Source organism: Boleophthalmus pectinirostris, unplaced genomic scaffold (assembly GCF_026225935.1).
Source record: "Boleophthalmus pectinirostris isolate CB_2022bp ecotype Guang Dong unplaced genomic scaffold, ASM2622593v1 HiC_scaffold_18, whole genome shotgun sequence".
Classification (NCBI taxonomy): Eukaryota; Metazoa; Chordata; class Actinopteri; order Gobiiformes; family Gobiidae; genus Boleophthalmus; species Boleophthalmus pectinirostris.
In genome coordinates, this window is record NW_026571133.1 from 17,839,167 (window position 1) to 17,864,961 (window position 25,795).

The following is a 25,795-nucleotide window of genomic DNA, read 5'->3' on the forward strand; positions in this document are numbered from 1 at the left end:
ATCATTTTCAGAAATAAATTAATTAATTTCTTGCCAGGTTTATATTTGTAAAGTGTATTTTGGTTTTATATTGTACTTGGTTTTATATTTAATATTTTACTCTAGTAACTATCCATCCATCTCCACTTACCTGGGGCCAGGTCACAGGAGCAGCAACTATATTGTTCTTAACTGAAATTGCTATGTGTAATTTATGTTAAAAAAAAAACAAAAAAAACACGCACATCAATTTGCATTGTAAATACTTGGACCATCTCTGTGATTAATTTGTCACACCGGACACAGGACATGGACTGGACGTGAACTGGCTGTGACTCAAACTCTGTGTCACTGAAAAGCACAAGTCCAACTCGACAAAAATGCTGTTTTGCTGAAATACATTTCTTTCTGTTGTGAGACATCTGGCCTGATGTGACAGCAGCTTTATGTGTTTGCCGCAGAGGTGAGCCTCAGATCTGCGCCTTTTCCTATTCAGTTTAACAAAAAGTATTATATGTGGGAGCCATAAAGTGCAGTGAGGATCAAAAGACAAGACAAGACTCATTACAGATTTATTAACAAAATCTTCACAAAATTCTATCCCCCAGTGACTCATAGACAGCTTAGTGCTTAGCAGGAAAGCCAGAAATGCCACCTGCTTGTCATCTTCTGATTGGCTGCTCAAAATAAGGCTCCATCTGGCTTAAATGTATGCTGTGCATAGGTGTGTTTGTGTGTAACTGCCACAAGGACTTTGCAATCCAAGCTTTGCATTGGCAATAGAAAGGATGGACAGCAGATAAGGCACTCTGCTGCTGCTGTGACATGTTTTTGCCAGAAGTTTCAAGTGTGAGTTTTACATACATACATACATACATACATACATACATACATACATACATACGTATGTACATACGTACGTACATATGTACATATACAATAGAATCCAAAGGTTGGGTGCAAGGGTAACTGTGGGGTGTTTACCATGTAACACTTTTGCAGGTTTGTAGCACAATGTTATGAGGTTATAGATAATCATCTGAATTGGTAAAGTTCTAAACTCAGTAGTGTTGCCCTCAATATTACATCATTGTTAGGAGAGTCCAGAGGATCATTAAAGACACACAGACAGAGAGAGTTGATCAAGTTCCAATTTCAAAGAGCAAAAAAAAAAAAACTTAATCCTGTGTTAAAAGCATTAGTTGTAATTAACTTGACCTTATCTAGTACATGAAACACCACATGAAAGGCTACCTGGGCGTTCAAAACCAACTTTAATTTCATATTTGATTATCATGGTACTTTCTACTGCCACACTACGTCTTACATCAAAGCGCTAAACTTTAAACCCAAAATGAATGTTACTTTCAAAGTCACCTTTAACTTCTAAACCTTAATTCACCCTGAAACTGCACTCGTTGTATTTCCAGCCCTCACACTCATCAAATAGGATATTTAGCCCTTTTTAATTAAAACCATTAAGCTTAAGGGTTGCCAGGTAATGGGTGGATTTTCTGCTCTGAGGAACTGGGACTGTGCAGAGGCCACTCTGAGCACTCACCTTAAATACTTTGCATAAGTATTATCAAATTTCAAAGTAAACAAAAAAATTATAATAAAACATAGATTTAAATTATTTGTGCTCTGTATAGTCACTGTAATTCAATCCTTGCATTAAGTGAATATGTGAACATTTCTTCACTCCTTTTGCAGCTGTGTCGTGGATGAGATGGACTTCTCAGGCATGGAGCTGGATGAAGCATTGAGGAAGTTTCAAGCTCATATTCGAGTCCAAGGAGAAGCTCAGAAGGTGGAACGGCTAATTGAGGCCTTCAGGTAATTGCAACCTTTCTTATGTACATGGCTAATTGGAAGAGGCAAAAACCAAGGGACAACGTGTACTGCCTCATTTTCTATTATGATTTGCATATCATGGTTCATATTAATAAGTGAGGAAGGGTAGACTTTTTTGTTTGTAATAATTGAGGTATTATCATACAGTAACAGCCTGTTTCAAGACTACAACTGTAGCTCAAGTTGGTGAAGGTCTAAAAAATAAATACTATGTGTATGTTGTGTAGTGATCATAATGTTATTTTCATGTTTAATATAGTAGTCATACTTTCTATATTTCCCTTTTTTGACTTTTTTGACAACATTTTTATGATTCAACTCGTGTCCACATAGCCAGTCTACATGGTAGCAAGTATCAGGACACAGTTTGTGCAGCAGCTGCTGCACCGTGTGCTAATGCTAACTGTTTAGCATGTCCCTCTGGCGTAACAACCACCTGTCACATTTGTGGAGGTGCCCAATGAGGACAAAAACGCCATCACTGTCACATGGAGGAGGCAGAGAGGGCTGGCACTGCTAGTGTTTGGACATCAGGTTAGCTCTGCATGTTGGCATCAGCAAAAGGGGGTGGAGGAAAAAGGAAGCAGGGAAGGATATAAGGAAACAAGGGAGAAGGGTTTATAAATAACCCCAGTTGCATAATCGTCACAGCCTCTCCCTGCTTGCCTCTTTTGCTTCTGGGCTTTGATATGTCCCCATACAGACAAACATTACACAAAGATACAAAGATACAATATGAGACAGCAAAAATGAAATCTCAGAAGTTAGTGACGGGGATTTAAGAGAGCATATTGTAAATGCTTTTTCTATATACGCATATGTATGATATATTCTGTATGAGGATACATTTTGTTTGAAGCAGCAGTACATACCAATGAATAAACTTTGTATTTTTTCAGTTTGGGTTTCAAACAAAAAAGGCAACCATTTGCACATATATAAAAATCATGAACGTTTATGTATCCTTAACTATTATACAACACAAGGCCAATGTTTCAAATGGACAGCTATGACATTGCCAAAGTTATAATTTGTTACAAAACAAAAACTATATTGTCACAATGGTTAGTAGGCCTGAAAGCAGTGTAAATGCCAAATGTGAGCAAACTCTTTCACTGAGCACCGAGTCATGTGTCATCGCTGCCCTTTTATTATGGATTCATATTTTTCAGGCCCAGAGCAAACCCGGTATGCAGTATAAATTATGTTTCCGTGGGCGTCAAAAGCAACTGTGTAATTAACATTTTCTGTCAGCAGAAGTGTCAAGCCTGAGAAATGATTAAGCATTAATGTCCAGTATAATATTGTTATCCTCTTGTTGAAAAAGTCTTGCATTAGAAATGACAACACAAGGCCTTAAAGTACACATTAAGTACTCTTGGAACTGTGTTGGAACTGTTCATATGCAACATTTTTTTTTAGTTCATCAAGTCAAAATGGTGCAAAATCCTTTTAAATACTGAAATTGGTCATGCTCCCCAAAAACTGGTCTTACTACTCAAAAAATGCCACATATTAAGTTTTTTTACTGAGCTATGGAGCTACAATTTCTGTGCAGAAATAATGACTTAAAGTACGCATTCACTTCAGTGAGTTTAGGTGAAAAACTCCATTTATTTTTTTAAACTTTTTTTATTTATTTAATTTACTTTGTTGTCTATGTTGTTATGTTTTGTTTACGCCTCAACTAGGACTTCATGCATTTTAACTAGAAACTATTTATCTCTCTCCCCTGGGCACCGTTATTAAAAATACACATAGCACCTCATGTCTACAATCTTGACAGATTCATGGTTTGTATCAGAAACAACAAATAGTTTGGGGCACCCCGTGTCAAGCCAAGCCTCACTGTCTCATTCATGACATAAAAGTGCTCTGAAGTGAAGTTTCTAACTTTAAAGTTTATGCTTATTCTCTCTGGCACAGTAACAACCTAATAAATCCAGAGACCAGCGGCTATAACTGTCCCATAGTGGTTAAATATGGCTCAGGCGTTTTTCAAATGTTGGGGATATAGCTTAACAGAAGAAAACTAAAAAGTCATTATGATGCATAGTGCGTGGGGGTGACCATAGCTTAGGACAAGGAGATGTACAGTTTATCAATATAGGGCTTTATCAGTAGCCTCAAAAGCTACAAGCAAAACAAAAGCTATAAATCAGGTTTTAACAAGCTTTTGTCAACTGTTTTATCATTGTCTGGTTCCTCTTCCTCTTTGACCTCGAGTATTCATGTTCTACTTCTTAATGGACAGGTAAATGGATGTTCACATTTGTCATAGCTGTCAAACTAGTGTTATTACTAATCATTTCTTCTTTGTTTTTGTCTTTGGTCCTGCAGCCAACGCTACTGCATGTGTAACCCAGACATCGTGCAACAGTTTCACAACCCTGACACCATCTTCATCCTGGCTTTTGCCATCATCCTGCTCAACACCGACATGTACAGTCCCAACATCAAACCTGACCGCAAGATGCTACTGGAGGATTTCATACGCAACTTAAGAGGTAAATGACTTTTTCATTACTAGAAAATGTATAAGAAAAATTATTATATTGTTTAACACTATGGAGACTGGCCACTGTACACATGTTTGTTGTATGTCTCTCACCACTCTTCATGCTCCATTTCACAGTTTATTTCCTGATTAATATTACATAAAAGCTTATAAAATTAAATTATATTGTCTCTAAAACAACTATCTCCTATCTTTGTCTAATGTACTGTTACCTTCTTTTTATGTTTTCCTAATTTATTTCAAACTCCACAATTAACATGTTATGCCACTCCCTAGCTATAATGAGAAAAATGTGTGATTTAGCAGTGTGATTTTTGTATAGAACTGTAAGTACTGTGTTTTGGCATTTCATTGCAGATGGAGGCACATCTGCCCAGCAGAAAAGATAAATGATGCTTTTTGCTTGTACGCTGAGCTCTCAATGAGCAAACACAGGTCGATGCACGACAATTTAGATCCATCTTGACTGTTTGCCACAATTAGATTCAACTAAAAATCAATTTTGGCATCTCATGTAAATTAAAATTAGGCATCCTCCTTGTTTGTATCTGTTTCTTGCTCCACATACACATATGCATATCTGTATATTGTATTTATTTTGTTACACTGCATTTAATACTATACAATAATGCCACCCGCACCCCAAGTTGCAGATCCTTGTTTGATGAAGCCATCAGGACAGTATCATCTGCAAACAGCAGAGATGAGCTCCTGACCCCCTCCATTCTTCCCATAAAATACCATGCCATGTTTTTTTTACTCATTTTATTCTCAGCTCTTCTACATACTGCTACACAAGAATACTTCACTGATCTAATTGTCTGAGTTCAAATACAATTAAGCACAAGAAACCGATACCAATGGGGACAACCTTACTGCATTCATTATCTCAATTAAACAGACCAAACACTATCACAGCCTGTCCACAAAGGCTATATACTATGCAAACAGGCTTTATCCACTAGACTTGCTTATTAGAAATACATTGCCTGAGTTACTTTGCTTCATTGTTTGTATTTTGTAATATTAGCACAAGCTATGATTAATTTATGATTGCCAAGGTGAGACAAAATGCAAAAGAAGAGTGGCCCTTCTCAACCAAAACATGCACTACCCTCTGGCCTCATGGCAAGTAATCCTTAACAGCCCACATAATTTTGACAGCTTCATTTTCTCCAAACTCATCCTGAATCATTAACAAGTCAGTGTTGCGCATGTATATAATGGGTTGCATCAAACATTTCAGTCTGATGCAGTGGCTAAACTCAGGATATGGTAAGAATCCCAAAATAAGGACTAAAATACAATTAACAATCAATATATACATACTAGTATCTATACTCCTTTCTTTGTGTTAAAGCATGTGACCCCCTGTCCCAAGTCAAGACAGTAATTATTTTCAGGATTATGTCTGTGATTATGTTATTGGCCATGTTATTACATTATGGTCTTATTACATTTAAACTTGGCCAAAATGATTACCCTGTTGGCCATTATTACCTCATTGGCTATTGTTACACTATCAGTTATTACATGCTTAAAAAATATAAATTTATAAACTAGTCTTTTTTAAAGGCTTTGACCAGACCATAGAGGGACTTGACACTAAATCTGTAACACATGTTTACCATCTGCTGTATAATGCTTGAGTTGAGTTACAAAATAAGCAATAAGATCCCACCTGCTGCTGTAGTAATTAAAGCTGTCCTTGTGTATTGACTATGTGTCAGGTGTGGATGACGGGGCAGACATCCCCAGAGACATGGTGGTGGGGATCTATGAGAGGATCCAGCAGAGGGAGTTACGCTCCAACGAAGACCACGTTACCTATGTGTCCAAAGTGGAACAGTCCATCGTGGGCATGAAAACGGTGAGAATTAACTTTTTGTCTGACTGTCTGCTTTTAGGAGCTGAGAGTTTGGTCAGCTGTGTGTTTGTAGTTGTAAAAAAATCATCTTTATTTACTTGGTAGTCTATCTATTGAAGTAATCTGATGTGGGTATTCTAAGGGAGATTACTTACACAACACAACTTACAATTTAAGGAAAGATCTATTGTATTGTGTTCATTAGTTACTGAAGATGTATTATTGTTATTTATAATCATGATTATTTTGAAGTTATTTTGAAAAGTACTAATACTTTTTGCTTTCATTATTAAACTTTGGTATCTCATCTCGGCTAAAAGGTGCTCTTTAGTATTCCTACATTAAAAGATCTGATTAAAGTACATAAATACATCTCAAGCAGAAATATGAATGTTACTGAATACTAAGTATGGAAATAGATGGTGCCAAGCTCCAAGGCAAGTGATTTTCTCATTATTCATGTCCTTATCACGCATCTAGACTCTGCAGTGCTATCAAAGCCCATTTATTAGCCATTAAATGTCTCATCAGCAGAGCAATCATCATCCAAAACACACACAACATTATACACAGCTGTCATTGCAGTCCTCAAACTGACTCTGGGTTAAACACTGGGCCACAATCAAAATGGACAAACACAGCAGACATATTACAGTGACGTCCCTCCAAGCTTGTCCTGTTTGAAATGCAATGGCAGCTGCCCACAGATATGTTTTTTTACTTAGAAAGTATTAGAAAATAATAATCAAGCTTTACTCAACTAAAGGTGTGCTATGTAACTTTTCTAGTGGAGGGTCCACTAACTTTGTGTCTCTATGGCAATACATACTTGCACCTTTAAATTGTCTTGATCAATTCAATAATTTCTATTATGGTATTAAGGACACTGTTGGAGTGTTTCGCCTCTAATTTAGTGTGTGTAGCTTCTTAAGTGTATCTGTGTGATGGATGAGTGGTCAAAGGATGACAGAGAACGCTGTCAGAGCCAAACTGTGATGGATCGTTGTAACAGGAAGTGACTGTTCCTGCCCAGAAGAGGCGTCTGCCAGAAAATAAAAGTGCTCTCGATAAAGTTTCTCTCTTCAAGATTGAATCATGTCAGTGGGTTAGAATCAGCTTATGTCTAGAGATTTAAGGGGAAGTTTCTAATGTGGTTCTTTTTACGTGTACAATTTTGTTCCTTATTTAGTGGAAGAAAACTTGACATATTCACTGTTTTGATTATTAAAATAGATATATTCCATAATAACTTCGCACAAGTGGTGTTTTAACAAAGAAATAGTGTTGCTAAAATGTATTTGTTTCTTAAAAAACAGCAACATATCTGATCAATTATAGCATGCATCGCCATATCATGATAATATCGTATAGTGAGCCATGTATCATGTATTGTATCAAATCGTGAGGAACCATGTAATTCCCAATCCTACTATATAAATAAGCTATTGCATAGTGAATGAATACAGTACTATGGTTTTGCACTGACACAAAATATAAGGATTTGTAAAGGCTGTTTCTAACTACATGTTTGAGGAGATGGTTAAGCTCAATCTGCTAAGATGTGTGTCAGGCAGTGGCAGCTGATCAATAGAGGGTGGAAGAAGTCCTTATTTTGTATTAGGCTATATGTTTCACATTTTGTTCAAAATTGATTGTGTATCTGCATAAACATATTTTATCATGTCAAATATGGTCATATCACTTTATTTGATTCATGCATTTGCCCTTTGAGTGCGCTGGGCCAGAGCGAACTTAATGGAGTTCTATGGGAGAGCCTGAAGTTTGAGAACATTTTACGTCAAATTCAGCGCTTTACATTACATTACATTGCAGCCCTGAAGTACGTCTTGGGGGTATAGCTCAGGGCAAACTCAAATCAGCTGATTGGTCTTCACAACCATTTATCCATGGATATGCGTTTATCATGACCTATTGTGATTCAGCCTGTAGGCTCTCTCCCGCCCAGCTCCAATTCTTCACTGGCAGCATGTTACTACCATAGGAACTTCAAGTCAAAGTGCATTTGAGGAACAGTTTTTAGGGAGTAACATGTCTTCTCTTCTTCTGCCAAGGAAGAAAAGAGGCATTAAGCTGGCTGAAGTGTATATCTACAGCTCTTATTTTGATTCGCACACTGGCTAGTGACAGCTAGTTACTTTCCCCTAAACCTCCACATTAGAGAGTGTGAGGGAGAGACACCACTCATCAGACTCAGAGCAGCGGAGACACAGACACAGACCTGCTGCAGGGACCTGGGGCATTTGCTTGCTGCTCTATCAGTCTCTGCCCACTTGTTTTAGGGCAGAAATGTTTCACCTGGGCATAGCAGTCTACCTGGTGCCCTAGTCCTAATATGGACTGGCCGTAACTTTCAACTTTAAGTGGGAACTGGGATTAAGAGTAGTTTTATGACGAGTTGGTGCACTGGGTTCCCGGACCTCCCGTCACGGACCTAGCTAGATCGGGACTTGGACCAGTTTGATCTCTTCATATTGGACAATAGAGCAGTTTTGGAGACAGAGCCCAAAGGACAGTGGATAGAGGGTACACTTTGCTTCAATCCTCTGGAGAAGTTAGGATGCTTGTTTTTGTTAGTTTGGGGCAAATCTGGAGCCTTACAGGTAAATAGTGCGTAAATGAGCTTGTGGGTGCAACAAAGGTGCTCCGGTTCTGCTGTGTGCACTGTAAGAGTGGCACTGATGCCATGTTTTCATGTGTGTTGTGACCCTAGCCTCTAATTGTAGTTTTGCTGATGTTGTTGGGGCTGGGTGTGAGTGGTGGATCAGGTTGTGTTTTTGGGGCTGGGTGTGAGTGGTGGATCAGATTGTACTGCTGCTTAAAAACTTTGCGTTTGGCTGTGTGTTGTGCTGTGATTGTGATAACCAAATGCAGTGCAAGTGTACAACAGGGGACTGATGAAATATAAGACAGATTATTTATATTGATTCAAGATATAGTTCAGCCAATGGTGACCAAAATGACTGTCTGTTTATGGCATTCATTATACTACTATATAGCCTATATATAATATATATAGTTATAATATAAATAATTATATCACCAGCCACAACTGGTGTCTGGAAAAGAGTGATATGAATAAAAATGCAATTAGATTCTATATTCAAAGGAACTGTCAGCCTGTATCTTAGTTAGCATCTTAAGGACAAATAGAGAACATTAATCTTCTTTCAATGTGTACATAAGGAGGCACTCAGTAACTTTGAGCCAAGGCTGGGTTACATTTGTTGTTGAGAATGGCTTCTTGGTAACAACGCAGACACATAACAAACAACACACATCTTATATTTATAAGATTAAGAACCAACATTTATACAAGACATGCAGCCTGTGGAGAATGAGGCAGAATGACTAGCCCCACTGTAAATGACCACCTTTTACTTGTAATATGCACATATATTCGTGTGTCTCATCATGTATTGTATAACCATGTGTCAGGTGATCTGAAAGCTCTCTCTGTGTGTGCAGGTGCTGTCTGTGCCTCACCGCAGACTGGTGTGCTGCAGCCGTCTGTTTGAGGTGACAGATGTCAGCAAACCCCAGAAACAGGCAGCTCACCAGAGAGAAGTCTTCCTCTTCAATGATCTAATTGTGGTGTGTACCTGTGTGCTCTTAAAAACACCAAGTAATTATAACAAATCAAATCAAAACAAAATCTAAAAATCTTATTTTGTTGTGACAGCTGCATTGCACCATCTCTTCTGACTCGGAGCTGTTCCCCCAGGGTGCTCCTATTCTTTAAGATTGTTTCATAACTCTTTCCTTCCTTTGTATTTTCCAAAGGATAGGAGTAGTAGTCACTTTGTAGTATAATTTGGCTATTTGTTTATTTTAATAGTATTATAATTATAGAATGCTCAATGCACTTTAAATGATTCAGTGTTTGTTTATTACAGAATGAGAATCATAATAAGGTATAGCCACCACTAACACATTTTTGCTGTGGGTGTTAGGTTTCAATAAGAGGTTTTCTTTTCATTGCTAGGGTGGATTCTCTACACTGGGCTTTCAAACCTACCCATGTGTATACTCCTGTGGGACATTTTCTTTTGACAGTAAGAAAAAAAAACAAGTCAAGACCTCTATAGAGGAGTACTTTGAAGATTTCACTCTATTTCAGCAGTGTAATTTCACGGTTTGTCTAAACGGCTTGTGAGACATATTGGTCTAATTCATTTTGGCAAAACACTTTAGATAACTCACTGGCTACCTCAGGGTCAGACATTAAGCTTATACAGCCCTGATATAACCAAAATGAGCTAATCCATTTTGTCAACATGCTGTTTTATCTGCGGAAAGGTGTCTTGCTTTAATCCTATTTGCCAAACCAGAAGAGGTAGAGCTTAACGCATACTGAGGGTGAAATGAACAATTCACAGAATTCTAGTAATTTCTTGCTTGTCTTTTTGTTTGCAGATCTTGAAGTTATGTCCAAAAAAGAAGAGCTCTGCTGCATACACTTTTTGCAAAGCCATGGGCCTACTTGGCATGCAGTTCCATCTTTTTGAAAATGAATGTAAGTCACAAACAAATTGATTGCACATTTAACTGAAGCACTCTTGATAACTATTGAGGAAGTGAGACAACAACATATATAAATAAATATCAACAGTCTTTTTTGTTTATTCTGTGAGAACTTTATCAAATCTTTTTGTTGTTTTCTATTAGATTACCCCCATGGCATCACCATCCTTTCACCATTTGGTTCAGACAAGAAGCAGGTTTTTAACTTCTGTGCACAGAGTGCGGAGGAGCTGCTCAAGTTTGTTGAGGATTTAAAAGAGTCCATTGCAGAGGTGTCAGAGATGGAGCAGATACGCATTGAATGTAAGTCCTATTTTTTTCTCTTTACAAATGTAATTAATTACTTATTAATCACTTGCGTGTGAAATATTAGACAGTATAACATTTCTTCATTCTTCATCATGTTGTTCTCATTTTTTAACATGTGGCATATTAAAGGTGAACTTTGTAACTTTTCTGGTGTGTTCGCCACCTGCTTGACTCCATGGAGAGATTCTGGCTTTGCCTAGAATTTTCATAGTATGGCATTAAGCTGATCTATCTCCATGGAGAGTTACAGTTAAGTCAACGTACAGGTTCTGTGGAGAGGTGAGTTCACTTACATTGAAAGTGCTTGTTTTTCAATGTATTGCATTTTCAAAAATAAAAACATATGTACTTAAATAAATGCAAAATCCCACAATCCAGACAAAGCATTAACATCTCCATAGCGGCAACCAAACCTGCAAGCAGAAAAGTTACATAGTGCATCTTAAATTTTATGTTTGAGGACTACATGCTTGTGTGTTGTTTTGTACCACTGCCCAATGGCCATTCTAGCTGGAATATTCAATAGCATCTTATGTATGAAGTCCTGAATAGTGTCTTTTATGCACATACTTACATACATACTTACATATCTTAGGTCCTTAGCATTCTGAAGCTGCGAGTGGTGATGAAAGGCTTCCTAGTGGGTTCTGATGTATCTGCTGGGAGGAGCAGGCAGAAACATATGAAGACTTGCAGGGCGGTGACAGGCAGACATTGTTCCTGTCTCCAGAGCAGGGGGACCATATAAATGAACACCAAAATGAACTTTCTTGCTGTTAATTCTCATAGACATGCTGGAGGTTTTATAATACATCTAATAATTTCCCTGAGATTGATATAGTCTGTCTCACTGCTGTGTGTTTTAGAGTTGTTCTTCAAAATCAGAATGCTGTGCAGTGCAGGAGACAAAACCACATTGAGTCATCATGATTGGAAATGACATGCAATTACCACCAAGTGTGCAGTTTAATTAGAGAGATGAAGAGTCATGTTTGGAGCTTAGAGAGTGCCACAAGTGTTTATATTATCCAGGTTCATTTGAAAGAGGCTCAAATTACAGCGGTTAATATGGTTGTCACTCCCACACCGCAGCAGTACCTGGATGTTTTGTTGCTTTGGTTCCTGTCTTGGGTATAAAAATAATTTGTTCTTGTGTTGTGCACAGGGGAACTGGAGAAACAGCAGGGGGCGAAGGCGCACACGGTGAAAAATGGAACACAGCTCGAGCTTCGTGGCAAACAACCTTCTCCATCAGGTGCGTCTCAAAAGCCGCTGTAAAGACAGTTCTTCAGGATTAATTTTTATACTGCAGACTGTCATTCTGTTAATGTTTTCAAGTGGAAAGCTGCTGAAACGTGGGAACATTTAAACGAGTCTGCACAATTCTTCAAAATGTATCATCATCTAAAAATGTGCAGTGGTTTGTGAATGTCTGCTTGAAATACTTTACATATATTTGTAGTCTACAGATAATATACAGATAATGTTTCAGTTTTCAACAACACATTTTGCAACACCCTGGACTCAACTCTGACAATAACCACTAATTAATTAACAAGTGTAACCAGTAATTAAAACAAACTAATATATAAAAAAGGCAATCAGGCACCTCTTAAAATTATTTTGTTTATGTATAATTCATTGCTCGATAATTATACTTTTCCTTTTTTCCCCTTGTGCTTTTGTGCAGGGCAGCGGGAGGTAGATGACAGAAGTGGACACAATGCGATGGAGGTAAGTGGTTAGTGACAGAGCATGTCCTACTGAGCAGGTAAGTCTCTTACTCAGGAGTACACTGTATAAAACTATGAAGGAAGGAACAGCTCAGGTCCGCTGGCCCCTTATAACCTGTCAAATACCTGTACAACGTGCTGTAGGCAAGTTGTCAAGCAAAACTGTGAGTGAGTAAACAAAACCATATATGAAATATAAAATGTCATACTCTGAAAGAGAGAATGTACCCAAGCAAAAGCAAGCTTACTGAATATTAAGCCCCTAAAGCAAAACTACCTGACTGCTGTCTCAGGTGCTGTTATAAATGTCACTTATGCATATCATTTACAGTCTTGCCAACTAGATAAACAAGGATGGACCTTAAATGGACGTCCCTACTTGACATCAATGATATAACAATAACGAGCCTCACTAATCCAAATCTTTCTGGCATGCAGGCTAGAGCTAGTGAAAACGCATCCAACACTGTGACATTAATTAACACTGCACCATGTGGGTGGATAAATGTACTGCTCATAGGACCCAGACGTGTCACCTGTCTTTGCCAAAGCTTCAGGGACAATCAGTCATGCACAAAGTCTCTGTAAGCAAGAACAGGTTGCGCTACATTACCCATGGGCCTTTGCTATTGAAATACTTCAGGCAGATGGCCTTTCTTTGTTTTTGATGCCCACTTTGTGGCTTCACCACAAGAGTAAACTGCCCCAGTGAGAGGCCAAAAAGAGTCGACAATATGATATCTCCTCTGATATGATTAAGGTGTATTGTTTATCTACAAAACTACATTAAAAAAGTCTAAAGAGTAAAGTTAAACATCGTATTCAGATATCAAAGCATGTGTATCGTGTGGACTAGCTTGAGGGTCTGTCCTCTTCTTTATTATTTCACCCATGTTCGCACCTTAGGTCAGGCTTCATGCCTGCCTGAGCTACCTTCAACAGCAACGTTCCCCTCTGCCACACAGCCCACAGTAAATGTCAATGGTTGGTGGGGAGCTGTCCAAACGCATCTATCTCTAAAAAACAGGGGTCACTCACAAGAGCCTGTGTATACTCCAGGCATGAATGTGAAGATGTTTGACTCCTTGTGCAATATGTCTAGGTCAAGACGTGAATGCACGTGGCAGTATTGGGTTTTTTTTCACACGGCGTTGTTTGTTGACGGCGTCCTTTGTACTGTGGTGAGAACAAAATAGTGATTGACAGAACGTTAAAAGTGCAGTGCATAGTCTGAGCAGGTGTAGCCAATTTAGCTAACAAGGCTCCAGTTTGAGGCCAGTGACCAGTGAGCGTCACCTGCTCCTCTGCACACGGCCCCACCTGCGGACGGAAATACAGCAGGAGCTTTCCACGCGCATTCTGCTGTTCCTGAATGATACAGTGGAATGTTACAGAGAGATATACTTCACCACTTGGCACTAAAAAGTAGCTGTCATCTGATTATTAGGAGACTGCCATTTAGTCAGGAGCAAATAATTACATTGTATATTAAATAAAGAACACACAATTACTGTTCCAAAAGTAGGACAGATATTGAATCTTCTGCAGCATTTTTTCTGAGTGTTGCTTGTCAACGTTCGTGGTTGTCACTCTGCTCACACCTCTCCTCCTTCTCCTCCTCTTCTTCCACCCATCCCTCTACTTTGTATGGCCTGATCCCAACCTCAAATCTCCTGTGTTCACTGTCACCATACCGCCACACAGTGGTTTGGAAGGGAGACACAGGGGCCCTCAGTGTCCCCTTTGGAACCACGGGCCCTAGCTGTAGTAGCAGTCTCTCATACCCCAGTGTCACTCTCGTGTCTCCAGCATCTGAAAACACCCCCACTATACCTGTGGGAAAGGGAGGGTCCTTCACTGACCCCAGCACCCGAGCATGCCCTGTATGTCTACTGTTCACCAACCACCCCCCAAAAAACAAAAGAGGGCTGACGGGTCAGAGAGGAGGAACCAGTTTTATAACATTTGATGCTGTTCTCTTGGCTGTTTTCTAAACTAGGTGTCAATTCACAACAGGCTTCAGACGTACCAGCTCAGCAGCATGGCTCGGACCCCAGAGAGCGCGGCCCTTCTTAACCACCAGGGGGAGCTGCTCTTCCAGCAGGGCCTGAGCCACCGACAGCATCCAGAGCTGCAGTCTGCGACCAGCACCCCCTGTCACACTGTCCCCCTGCAGCACCAGCCCGCCGTCAGCCTGGTGGACCTGCGGCCTGACGCGCTCATCCAGTGTCAACAGATCGTCAAAGTCTTCATGCTGGACAACAGCGGACATGGCCGCGTGGAGGCCTTCCTCAGCCAGACTCCCACACACCACCACTACCAGCACCAGCTCAGCCGGTCCGCCATGTCTACCCCGGTGCGCTCCCCTGACGGAGGGCATCAGCCGCCTCTCCCCCCCTCCCCCCACCCTATAACCACCCCCACCAGTACATACCCCCGGACCCTCGTCTCAGTTTGCACCGGACCCCCAGCGGCTCGCGGAGTATGGTGTAAATAACCCCGCGAAACACACGGACACCTCACTACCTAGTACTAGTGCATAATGTACATATATATACATACAAAGAGGAAGAGCTATAATAAAAAAAGATAATGTCACTATATGCATATATTTAAGATAAGATTATTAGGATAAACATTACTTTGAAAATAAAACACATACATATATAAACTCGATTCCACATGTATTTTGAAATATTACATATACTAGGTTTTAACAAATTTCTATAACTTTTTGTCAATTCTACTGAAAAAAAACAAAAAACAACTCCCATAGTTCTTAGATGGATTTCATGTAGGTACAGTACTTGCCACTTAAAGCAGCAATCTGTCAAACATAACTCAATCTCCCCCTTTAGTGGGTGGATCAAGGACTGCTACAGTTGAGCTTCTCTCATTCGATTTCACACGCCTATGTGCTGTAAGTGTGTGTGCGTTCATACTTGACACTGAAATGCAGATGTGCCAAAAGACATCACTGCAAACAGACTTTTTGCACTAAATGCTAGGGCTAGAAGAAAAAATGACTTTGCTTTCCTCCTTTCATGCTTCTTGCTCAAGGAACAACTAAGCAGCTGTTCCATCAAAATCTAGCTTTGATTTCATCAAAATCTAGTTCCCAAGTTGCACTGATTTGTAAGTGATGGATGATCTTTGTTCCCATCTGTCAAAAACTGTCTCATAAGCTGTGTTTATTATCTACTCCTCTGTGGCTTGGCTGATTCAAAATCTCACACATAGTCATCATTTCCCATAGCTTACCAGAAAGGCAACAGGAAGAAGAAAACGAAAAAAAAAAAACATCCAATCATATAAGCTTTGCAACACCAAACAAATCACCGTTGTTATTGCTTACATTTAGGATCATGACTGTTATTTTCAGAGGGTAACAGGAAATTGTTTTTACCAAGATCGCAGTGTTATGCCTGAATATGAAAATGTTTTGTTTTCATTACTGTATCACTACCCTGTGTTTTTGGAGACCTACAGAAACATATTTGACAGCACCACACATTTAGTTTTTATTCCTTTGTGTCTTTTCACTTCTACCTAACTTTTTTTAGCTGACATTTTAAAAGCTTGTGTATACAGCTTGTATTGCAAATGCTGGCATTATTGGTATGGCCTCTGTGCTGTTGGCTAGCCTGCTTTAAATAAGAATGGAACAAAAAGAATGCATTAATATCTGATGACTTTCTCTTCACCCTTTGCCAAGACTGTAAATACCATATTCAAACACACAGGACACAAAGGACAAGCTACGCCGCTCTTCAAAATGCTATCACCATGTGTCATTTCTATGCTCTTTTATAGGTCAGTGGCCATCCTGGTCTGAAATAATGCTTTATCTTTTGAACATAAGGCCATCAGGTACAGCTGAATAGATGGTCGCTTAACATCACCTCACTGTTAAACTTTTTTGTTCTTTTCATCAAACCACCACTGGGGGGCGTCTATCTCATCTTAGTGTCCTTTTACTTCAGGGATCAGAAGTGGTCAAAGATTGCTGACAGTTGTAGGAAAAACCAAACATATATAGGTGATTGTGATTGGCCATTTCAACATTTCCAGATACTTAAAACATTAATGGCATACTGGGGTGAAAAGCAGAACGTGTTGTTACAATTATATAATAAAGATTGCAAATGTTTTATGATGGGGAATGGCTATATGGATGTTTTAGTTATTCAAGCTATTTATTTAATTTTGAAATTTGGTTGTGTGTTTTTGTTGTAATGCATGATTCAGCTTATTGGAGAATTTTTGAATTTCAAAAGGTTTTGTGCATGGGTGAGTTTGTCGGGAGCGCTCTCATTTGAGAAGACATTGCATATTCCTGTCATGCTGTATATGTAGCAGAACTGAAAAATATAATTTATTAAAGCAAATAGCCTCTGAAGAAAAACGGATGTATGAACATGCCAATCTGCACAACATAATGCACAGATGAAAAGCCTCTCTGTGCCATTTTATTTCTTTGTTGTTTACCAGCTTTGTCATATTTCTTGATGTGTTTAGGTAGCCTGGGAAACTGACATCCTTTGTGTTCTGTTAAAATAAGGCACAGTGAAATTCTTGGGTTTATGCTGAAATAAATGTAGCATATTAGACAGTGCGTCTCACTCAGTTTTGAAAGGTGAAAAGGGCTCCGTCATACCAATGCACTGCTTCATGAATGGTGTGTGGATGTGGGTCTATAACACTGTGTTTGCTCATGTTAGAAACTACAATACCAACAGGACATTAGTGTGAACTGAGTGAGGCAGGTTTGAACTTTGACCTTCCACAGTTCCCTGTCTTTGCAGTATATCAACATGCTATTAAGATGACTATTAACCACAAGCTATGGTCTGGGTCTTGCTTCTAAAGAGTTACTTGTAGAATTGAAAAAAAACATGAATGACTTATTGAGACAATTTATTGTTCCACAACTAGGCCAACCCAATTTAAGGATTAATTCAGATTCTATTAAAAGTTATATATGAATTTTTTTTATTATTTACATTTACCGTATACAGAATTTTAGGTCAATAAAATAACAGTAGTACATGCAAAATTAATGATTTTCCTGAAAGGTTTAATACAGCATTAAACACTGACAGTAATGAACGCTCATATTACACTACCTAAGGCCATCATGAGAAAAATAATAAAATTGTATGAACAAAACTCATTTACATACATGTTCTTCTCAGGTATAATTTACATCTCAACTTATTAAACATAAAAAATGTCCTATATCATCCTACTGTATAAATATTAAAACAATATATTACTTTCAAAAATAACGAAAAGTAGTTTACAATTTTACTGATTGTAAATTCTTGAATAACTTGAACCTGAATGCTATAACAAATACAATGTAGGCATATTCATCATAATACAATAAAAATGAAAACAAATAACAGTAAACAGTATTTTATACATTCTCCAAATTGCAATGCATAATGATTCAACACAAGAACATCTATGTTACATTCTCTTTATACATGTGCACCTTTCACTAACTTCCAGGTTGTAGAAGACGGGTTCTGTGGCATGTTTTTGACAGATGGTGGTGTTGTGATTACTTCTGCCTGACAGAGCGCAGTTACACAGGAGCCTCACCGGCGCCTCCTGTTTGTGACGAATCTTCATGCACCGGTGGTTTCTCAGCCTCCCGGGCAGTTGTCATCGTTCGCCAACGCTGGTCAAGTCCACAGTGAAAGCAAAACCACAATTTAGGAATAATACCTGACCTCAGATCCTCTGCAGAGTAAACATTCTATCACCTTCATTATAGTATTATAATAGTGTACACACACACCAAAATCTGATCATCTAGAGTTGTCAGATTATTAAAATATAAGCAATTAAATTAGATGTGAGTAATCTGACTTCATTCTGATTGTTCACATTTATTTAGGTTTTGAAATATTAAGCATAAATGGGCAAACTAAGGTGCTATGTTAACTTGTCATTTAGTGTTATGAAGATCAGATTTCTTTTGTGCATGTAAACACACCACCAGTCTTATTATTCTAGTTATTAGATTTTCACAGACCATGTAAATGTACTCACTGAGATATCTGCAGCAAAAATTCCTTGAAAGAATGAAGAATGTGATGTGTCTTACCGTTTTGATGCTTCCCTTGCTGGTGCAGAAGATGTAGAGAACATATCCGGGGATCAGCACCATAGAAGACAGAGCCATGAACCAGCCAATCACCTGACCCCACAGCGGGTACACGTACTTCCCCAAGGTCAGGGGGGTCATCTCTATGGCACTGAATGTAAAAACTCCCTAATGGAGAATAGGGACAGAACATAAGCAATTGTCGAATTACTAAACACAATAACCCACTAGGATAGAGAGAGATACTTAATTGATCCAGAGGGAAATTCAAGTTTTGCAGAATGTTTCCATTGCCAAAAATGCAGCAATTACAGATTTTATATAAATTCAGTTTTTATTTCCTTAGGATCTTAACTTGCTTTTATAAAAGGTGGACCATAAGAAAGAACAAATGAATGTACTTATTGCTATAGCGTTAATACCAAGCAGATGAGTGGAGTGAAGACCATCCAGCAGAGCTTCCACCATATACATGGCCGATACCCAATCATATCTTCAATATTTTTATAAAACCTCTCTGCTCCTATGGAACAACACAAAAAGTAATTGAGCAAAGCATTTTAGAAAGAGAATAATGCAACATTTATCACTGCAATTACCAATCCAACAGCACTAAATTAGCTTGCTTATTATGACTTATGACTGTATCTTTCCTTTTGTCTGTGTTTTTGTTATATCTCACAAAGGTGTAAAATAATAATAGAATTTGAATAATACCATAAAGCCAGGAGATTGACACTGTTTCAAAGAAGACAAGGTAGAGCAGACACATCCCACTGGCAGAGTAGTAATCAAACAGCTTGAACACATACAACCCACCCTGAAATACACACACACAGAACCATTAGCTCACTGTGGTTACAACACACTCTGCAATCAGCATTCATCTTAGTTTAATATTCTAAAGTTTGTTAAATTATTTAGCCACACATCTTAAGACTTTAAGACCCCACAAGAGACACTGGAAACAAATGGAAACTCACACCCACGGTCCAGTAACTACTTGACCCACATGCAGAGAGTGTTTTAGAAGTTGAATATTAAAAGGCTTATTGTTGGTGCATAAAATATGTATAGTGAATGCATACCTTAGGGTTGTTGTGATGCCATTTAGTTACTATTTAATATGCAGAAGACTTGTATTATTTTGTACTTGCTTAAATTGTCTTCATAAAGGGGGGTAGAGAAGCCATACATATGTATTTTTTGTATTTATTTATTTTTATTTATTTATTTTATTTTTTTTTTTTTTTCAGATTGTAGCTACATAAAACATGTGTTACAAAGCTATAGATATATTAGGCTAGGTAAAAAGTTGAAGTAGTTTTGAGAACATTGCTAAAACCTATTCTTGCCTTCTTTAGTTCAATCATACCCACGTCTCTATTCAATATGCAATGCAGTTACACAGACCAAATAAAAAGAAATTTATTGTACCTGTGTGATATTAGAGAAGCCGATAATGAAAGAGATGAAACACACGACAAGGATGAAGAGCTTCTTCCTTTTCCTCAGTAACATGGGGTACTCGTCCATCAGAGCAGTGATGAAACCCTCCACAGTACAGAACTGAGGGGAGTGCAAAAAAGTATACAAATATGTTCACCAAGGGAAAAAACTAAATCATTAAGGATATCTGTGCATCGTGTCATACCTGACTATCCAGCCCCAGCATCATCAGCATAGAGAAAAAAAGGATAGCCCACAGAGAGGACATAGGGAGCTGGGTCACTGCCTGGGGGTAAGCTAAAAAGGCAAGCCCTGGCCCTAAATAAACCATCAAAAATGTTCTGTGGTTACATTTAAGTCAGTCATATTATTATGTTGGAAACATGAATGAATAAATTGCTATTGCGTGAGTAAATTTTCCTCTTGTTTATTCAACCTCTTCGCAAAGGGTCACTGTGTGCACTTTGTACTCTAGTTTAAGCCCAGTGAAATAAAGCATAATAAAACACTGGGCCACTTAATTGATATGTGCAGTACAATGTATGCCAAATTCTTTGCAAATTACTACACTTGGAAGGACATTATTTTCAATACTGTCCTCATAGAGAAAGAATAATAAAAATCTTTGAATGATCCTGCTATGACCAATGTATAACTTAGTTGAAAGAAAGAAGAAGGCAGCTAAATTAAAAATGAACTGCTTTTGTATTCACACCTTGAGATGAAGAACATGGCATTTATGCTCCCTGATTATGATTTGCATTTGAAACAAAAATATGGGAGAAAATAAACCCTGTTGCAAAGCTAATTTATCAGTCATATTTTCAGTTGCATGTTTGCTTTAGATCTCAAGACAGCATAAGCGGGTCAGGTTACACATCTAATGTACTAGATCAAATGGAAAAAAATTAAAAACCTCTTCTGAATCTTACCTGATGCTGCCAGTTCAGCCACAGGTTTCTTGGTAATGTTGGACATGAAGCCTACAATGGAGAAGATGACAAATCCAGCGAACATGCTTGTACAGGAGTTGATGCAACACACAATTATTGAGTCCCTAAAAGAAAATACAAGGCCAACACTATAAATATGATGCACACAAAAGATATTGTATTGAATGAATAGAAACGTTCATTGAGGAAAACCTGACAGACCTTATATCAGAAAGATTGTTATAGTGGTAGGTGAGGAAGTGGTGAGGAAGAGTCCTTACTTATAAACGTCATTGTTATATGAGTTGTAGCTCCCCAGTGCAATAAGAGATCCAAGGCCAAGTCCATAAGAGAAGAAGATCTGAGTTGCTGCATCCAACCAAACCTACAACACATACACACAATTTAGCTTTATATTTTGATTGATATTCCCTACTTTGGTGTGTTAAAAATACCTCTGATCGCATTAGTTTGTTAAAGTCTGGAGTGATATAAAAAAGGATCCCATCAATAGCTCCAGGCAAAGTTACTCCACGAAAAAACAGGATAAATAGCATGAAGTAGGGGTAGGTGGCAGAGAAGTACACCACCTGTGAGGCAAAGACAAAGACTGGCTAATAAAAAATTACATAACTTAAACATGAGAGTATATATGTTTATTGTTATTGTAATATCTCCCTTTTATCCAGGTTTGGGACAGCGGAAACATACTGACATCATGTGACTTCTGCAAGACTAATTGTTCTCTTTCTCGCTTTAAATGCATGCAAACCTGTGCATAAACCTAAAATGTAGTCTATTTTAGTGTTCTATTGTTTTTAATTTGCTATTGTTATTAAACTGCAAAAGTGCTTAAATGTGTGTGTGTATAAATCAGAATGAGTAATTATATTTATATTTCTAAATATCATCAAAGAAAAAAAAAACATATCGGTCAATCTCTAATAATAATAATTATTATATTTATATATATACACATATATACATATATGCACTAATTGGTGTGATTATGACAACACTGTAAGGGCCATGAAACAATTACAAGACCTAATTTCCTAATTTTAAATCGCTAAAGCTAAATGAAAAAAAAAAAAAAAAGCTCTAACCTTTCCGGTCCACTCCACCCCTTTCCAAATGGAGAAGTAGACCAAGACCCATGCAAGGGCTAGAGTCCCCACTAAGGGCCAGCGCACCTCCCCTGGCTCCTCCAGTCCATTGGTCAACTGGTGCATGTTCCGCCTAAAGGAAGATCACACAGTGTAATCAGCACTACTCACGGTCACTCGCTACACATATATATGTTTCAAGCATAAACTGTATATAGAAGTGGAATAAGGGAGTATGACCTCACTCATAGCGGCTCCAGTTAAATGAAGCCCACAAGGCTAGCAGTTATAGGAGCGAATTTGGAGCTGAATTCCATATTAGGAATAGCAATTTATTCACAAACAAAATATCAATATAACACCAGGATCATGTGACGAGGCTCACAACAGCAGTTACAGAGAGAGGGATGACAACTTTTCAGTGCAAAGTCAATTGGAGTCGATGGAGCTGGAAGCATCCTAATGAACTCTTCCTATTTGGAATGCTGCAGTGAACAGTTTAGCTATGTCCATTTATATATACAATCTATGGATTTAAGTCATTTACTCCCAGAACTCCTCTACTGCACTGGTCAGGTTGGTGGTGTCCATCAGGCTATAGTTGCAGAAACACTGATCTGTGTTCCACGGATTGTCACAGCTTTGCCATGGTAGCTCCTGCAAACAACAACACCCATTTATACATCAAAATAGATTAACAGATACTTAAATTCATCTGTGTGCTGCAGTGTGCTGTGTGTCTTGTTATTTTTACTACATAATGTACATAACACAAATAGTTATAATTTCATATACTGAGGAATAACTGTAGCATTTACCCCAAAGTCATTACTGTTATTAGCACACCATTTACTAGTTAGCTAATTGTCCACATGTGACCTGGTAATGTCATTTGTGACCTTTCCAAAGTCATTCATTCACTGGGGCAATAGATTTGACATGCAGCAATCACATGAGACATACCGAACCAAAAGAGTTGAATAGGTAATACAGAGCCCAGGCAATGATGACAATGTAGTAGATGTTAAGCCAGAAGGAAAGCACCACTGCAGCCAAGCCCACACCTAAAAGATAAAGCATAATTATTGGGGATTGGTGAAACAGCAAATGTGGTATCTATAAATAATGAATAAATGTTTGTCCTTGTATGTCCTTGTATGAGTACACCATCCCTCCCTCTGCGTCCTGTATGAATCAGTACTGCAACTATCTGTACATTGTTCACAAACTCTGATTAGAGCCCAGATTTACCAGAGACTAATAACATCCTGTATGTGCTAGCAGAACATTTCACTAGTATACTTTCATAAAGGCAAGGTTCACCATGTAACCATATGTAAGATTGTGATTTTAATTCCACAAACATGACCTAACTGTGTCCCCTGATACAAGATAAATCAAATATTGCTTTTACTGATAACAACAGTGATGCTGACTTATTCTTAATTACAAAGTCAATGACGCCCCATTTATTTATGTCATATTTTGGTGTCAAGATGATTATCAATTCAGAAAGACTCTCACATGAGTCTCTCATTTGGGATGCGAGTTTCAATGCCGAAATCCAGTTGGTTAAAACCAAGAAAAGAAGGACTGTGGTCTGAATCCTCACTACCTAAACCCAGTCACTCATTAATCAGAGTCTCTGCTGCTGGCTGCAGTATTACTGTCCATATACTGAGAATGAGGAAAACTTATATGTGTAGTCTATACGCAGGTTAAGACACTGGAAACTCAAATTCAGTTGTGATTGTAGAGCATTTTTTAAGACTAAGTGCATTGACTACATACAGTTCCTCTAAGATATAGACAGTCAAAGGCGAAGAGTGAAAAAGTGAAATGAACATGAAACCATTGTTTAAAACATTAACAATGATCACATGCTTAAGATACCCTCCCATTAGCACTGATGTGCTTGTTGTGCTCCTGACCTTTCATCATTGGGATGAGTCTCCACACTCCAAGGCCTCCCACTGAGGTGAACTGTCCCAGAGATGTCTCCAGGAAGAACAGAGGGATTCCAGCAAACACCAGTGTTGTGAAATATGGGATAAGGAAAGCCCCTTACACAAAAAGACAGAAAATAACCAATAGAGGTTATTCAGTTGTTAATGTTGCTTAAAACAACATGCCACGTTATCATAAGAGTCCAAACTCACCTCCACCATTCTTTCCGCACAGGTAGGGAAACCTCCAGACGTTTCCTAAACCAATAGCATAACCAACACAAGACAACAGGAAGTCGAACTTTCCCTTCCAGCTGCCCCTATCTGGAGGCTCTTCTTTCTTCTTTGCCTTTCCAGAGGGTGCCACTGAGTCCATTTCCTCAAAAGGAACGGCCTGTTTGACCTCAGTTGGGGAATTTAATGTCACTGTGCTCTGGCCCGTCTTCCCCATAATGGGTCCAGCAGAGACCAGGGAGCCACTCAGTGAGGCCAGGCCTTAGCACTAAGTCTGGATGGTTCAGGGCAGTGTGCAGCACTGTAAAAACAATAGTGCTATTATGTTTTGTAATTGTGTGCAATAATTAAGTAATAATGAATTAATGAAATGAGAATAAAGACGGAGTTTGTTTTCTCATTATAACTTAAAATCAGAGCAGAGTTGAGCTGATCATTAGCATTTCATCAGACAGAGGTCAAAGGTGGTGCATTCAGAGGAAGTTTCTATGTGCATTGATTGACCCGGAAATGGCCTAAAAAATCACTGATGGTATTTAATTAGCATTTTCCAATGCCAACGAGAGATGGAGAAATAAGTATTTCAATATCAGGAACATATTATATTTTTATGTGGCCATATTAAAGGCAAATATATCACAGGGATTTCTGGTGTTTTTAAAACATATCAGTTATGGGAAATATAGAAACACAACAATAATGATGCATCTAAAATGCCTGTTGAGGATGACATCTGTGAAACATCAAATTAATGACATGTATGTGGAGACTTTTTGTATAAAAAGCTTAGCTTGCTTTAAATAATCAACACATTTCCAGTGTACTTAAATCCAACTATCTAATTATAGAATTTCTTTATTATTACAAGAGCTGTTTGCTTTTGGTTGAACACACTCGACATTATACATTTGAGCATTGCACTCAAAATGATCTCCTACCTCAGAGATGTCCTGTGTCAGCTCATCAGTGTCATATCACAGAAACTGAAGCCTCAGAAATCCAAACCATTTAAATCCAGGTGATCTTCTTTGCAGCTGATTTTCAAGTTTGCTCTGGAGCTTAATCCAAACAGAGGCAGTGAAGAGGCTTTGGTGTTGCAGCTCACTCTTTACCGTATACAGTTACAGCTGTAGCACCACTAACCATGTCTATTGAAAGATAGATAATAAAGTTCGACTTGTGGGTCTGCTTTGATTGCTGGTCAGCTGTGC

At 38.4% G+C, this 25,795-nt stretch overlaps 2 protein-coding genes across 2 annotated transcripts in view; one reads left to right on the top strand and one right to left on the bottom strand.

Moving 5' to 3' along the window:
- iqsec3a (IQ motif and Sec7 domain ArfGEF 3a) overlaps positions 1-15,295 on the top strand; it is a 64,254-nt gene extending 48,959 nt beyond the window's left edge. Inside the window, 10 exon segments of the mRNA XM_055154122.1 lie at positions 1,693-1,815; positions 4,174-4,340; positions 6,082-6,221; positions 9,705-9,830; positions 10,653-10,752; positions 10,905-11,063; positions 12,235-12,324; positions 12,760-12,803; positions 14,802-15,198; positions 15,201-15,295. Of these exon segments, the coding sequence (XP_055010097.1) occupies positions 1,693-1,815; positions 4,174-4,340; positions 6,082-6,221; positions 9,705-9,830; positions 10,653-10,752; positions 10,905-11,063; positions 12,235-12,324; positions 12,760-12,803; positions 14,802-15,198; positions 15,201-15,295 (1,441 nt within the window).
- A 3,067-nt stretch (positions 15,296-18,362) lies between these two features.
- Positions 18,363-24,801, bottom strand: slc6a1l (solute carrier family 6 member 1, like). Its single transcript, XM_020926494.1, has 14 exons — positions 24,564-24,801; positions 24,336-24,467; positions 23,368-23,468; positions 22,952-23,061; positions 22,405-22,537; positions 21,754-21,888; positions 21,580-21,683; positions 21,299-21,423; positions 20,572-20,684; positions 20,355-20,486; positions 19,635-19,737; positions 19,340-19,440; positions 18,918-19,085; positions 18,363-18,488 (listed from the first exon to the last, which is right to left on the bottom strand). The coding sequence occupies exons 1-14, from the start codon at positions 24,799-24,801 to the stop codon at positions 18,393-18,395; spliced, it is 1,791 nt and encodes a 596-aa protein (XP_020782153.1). The 3' UTR covers positions 18,363-18,392.
- Positions 24,802-25,795: the final 994 nt, after the last annotated feature.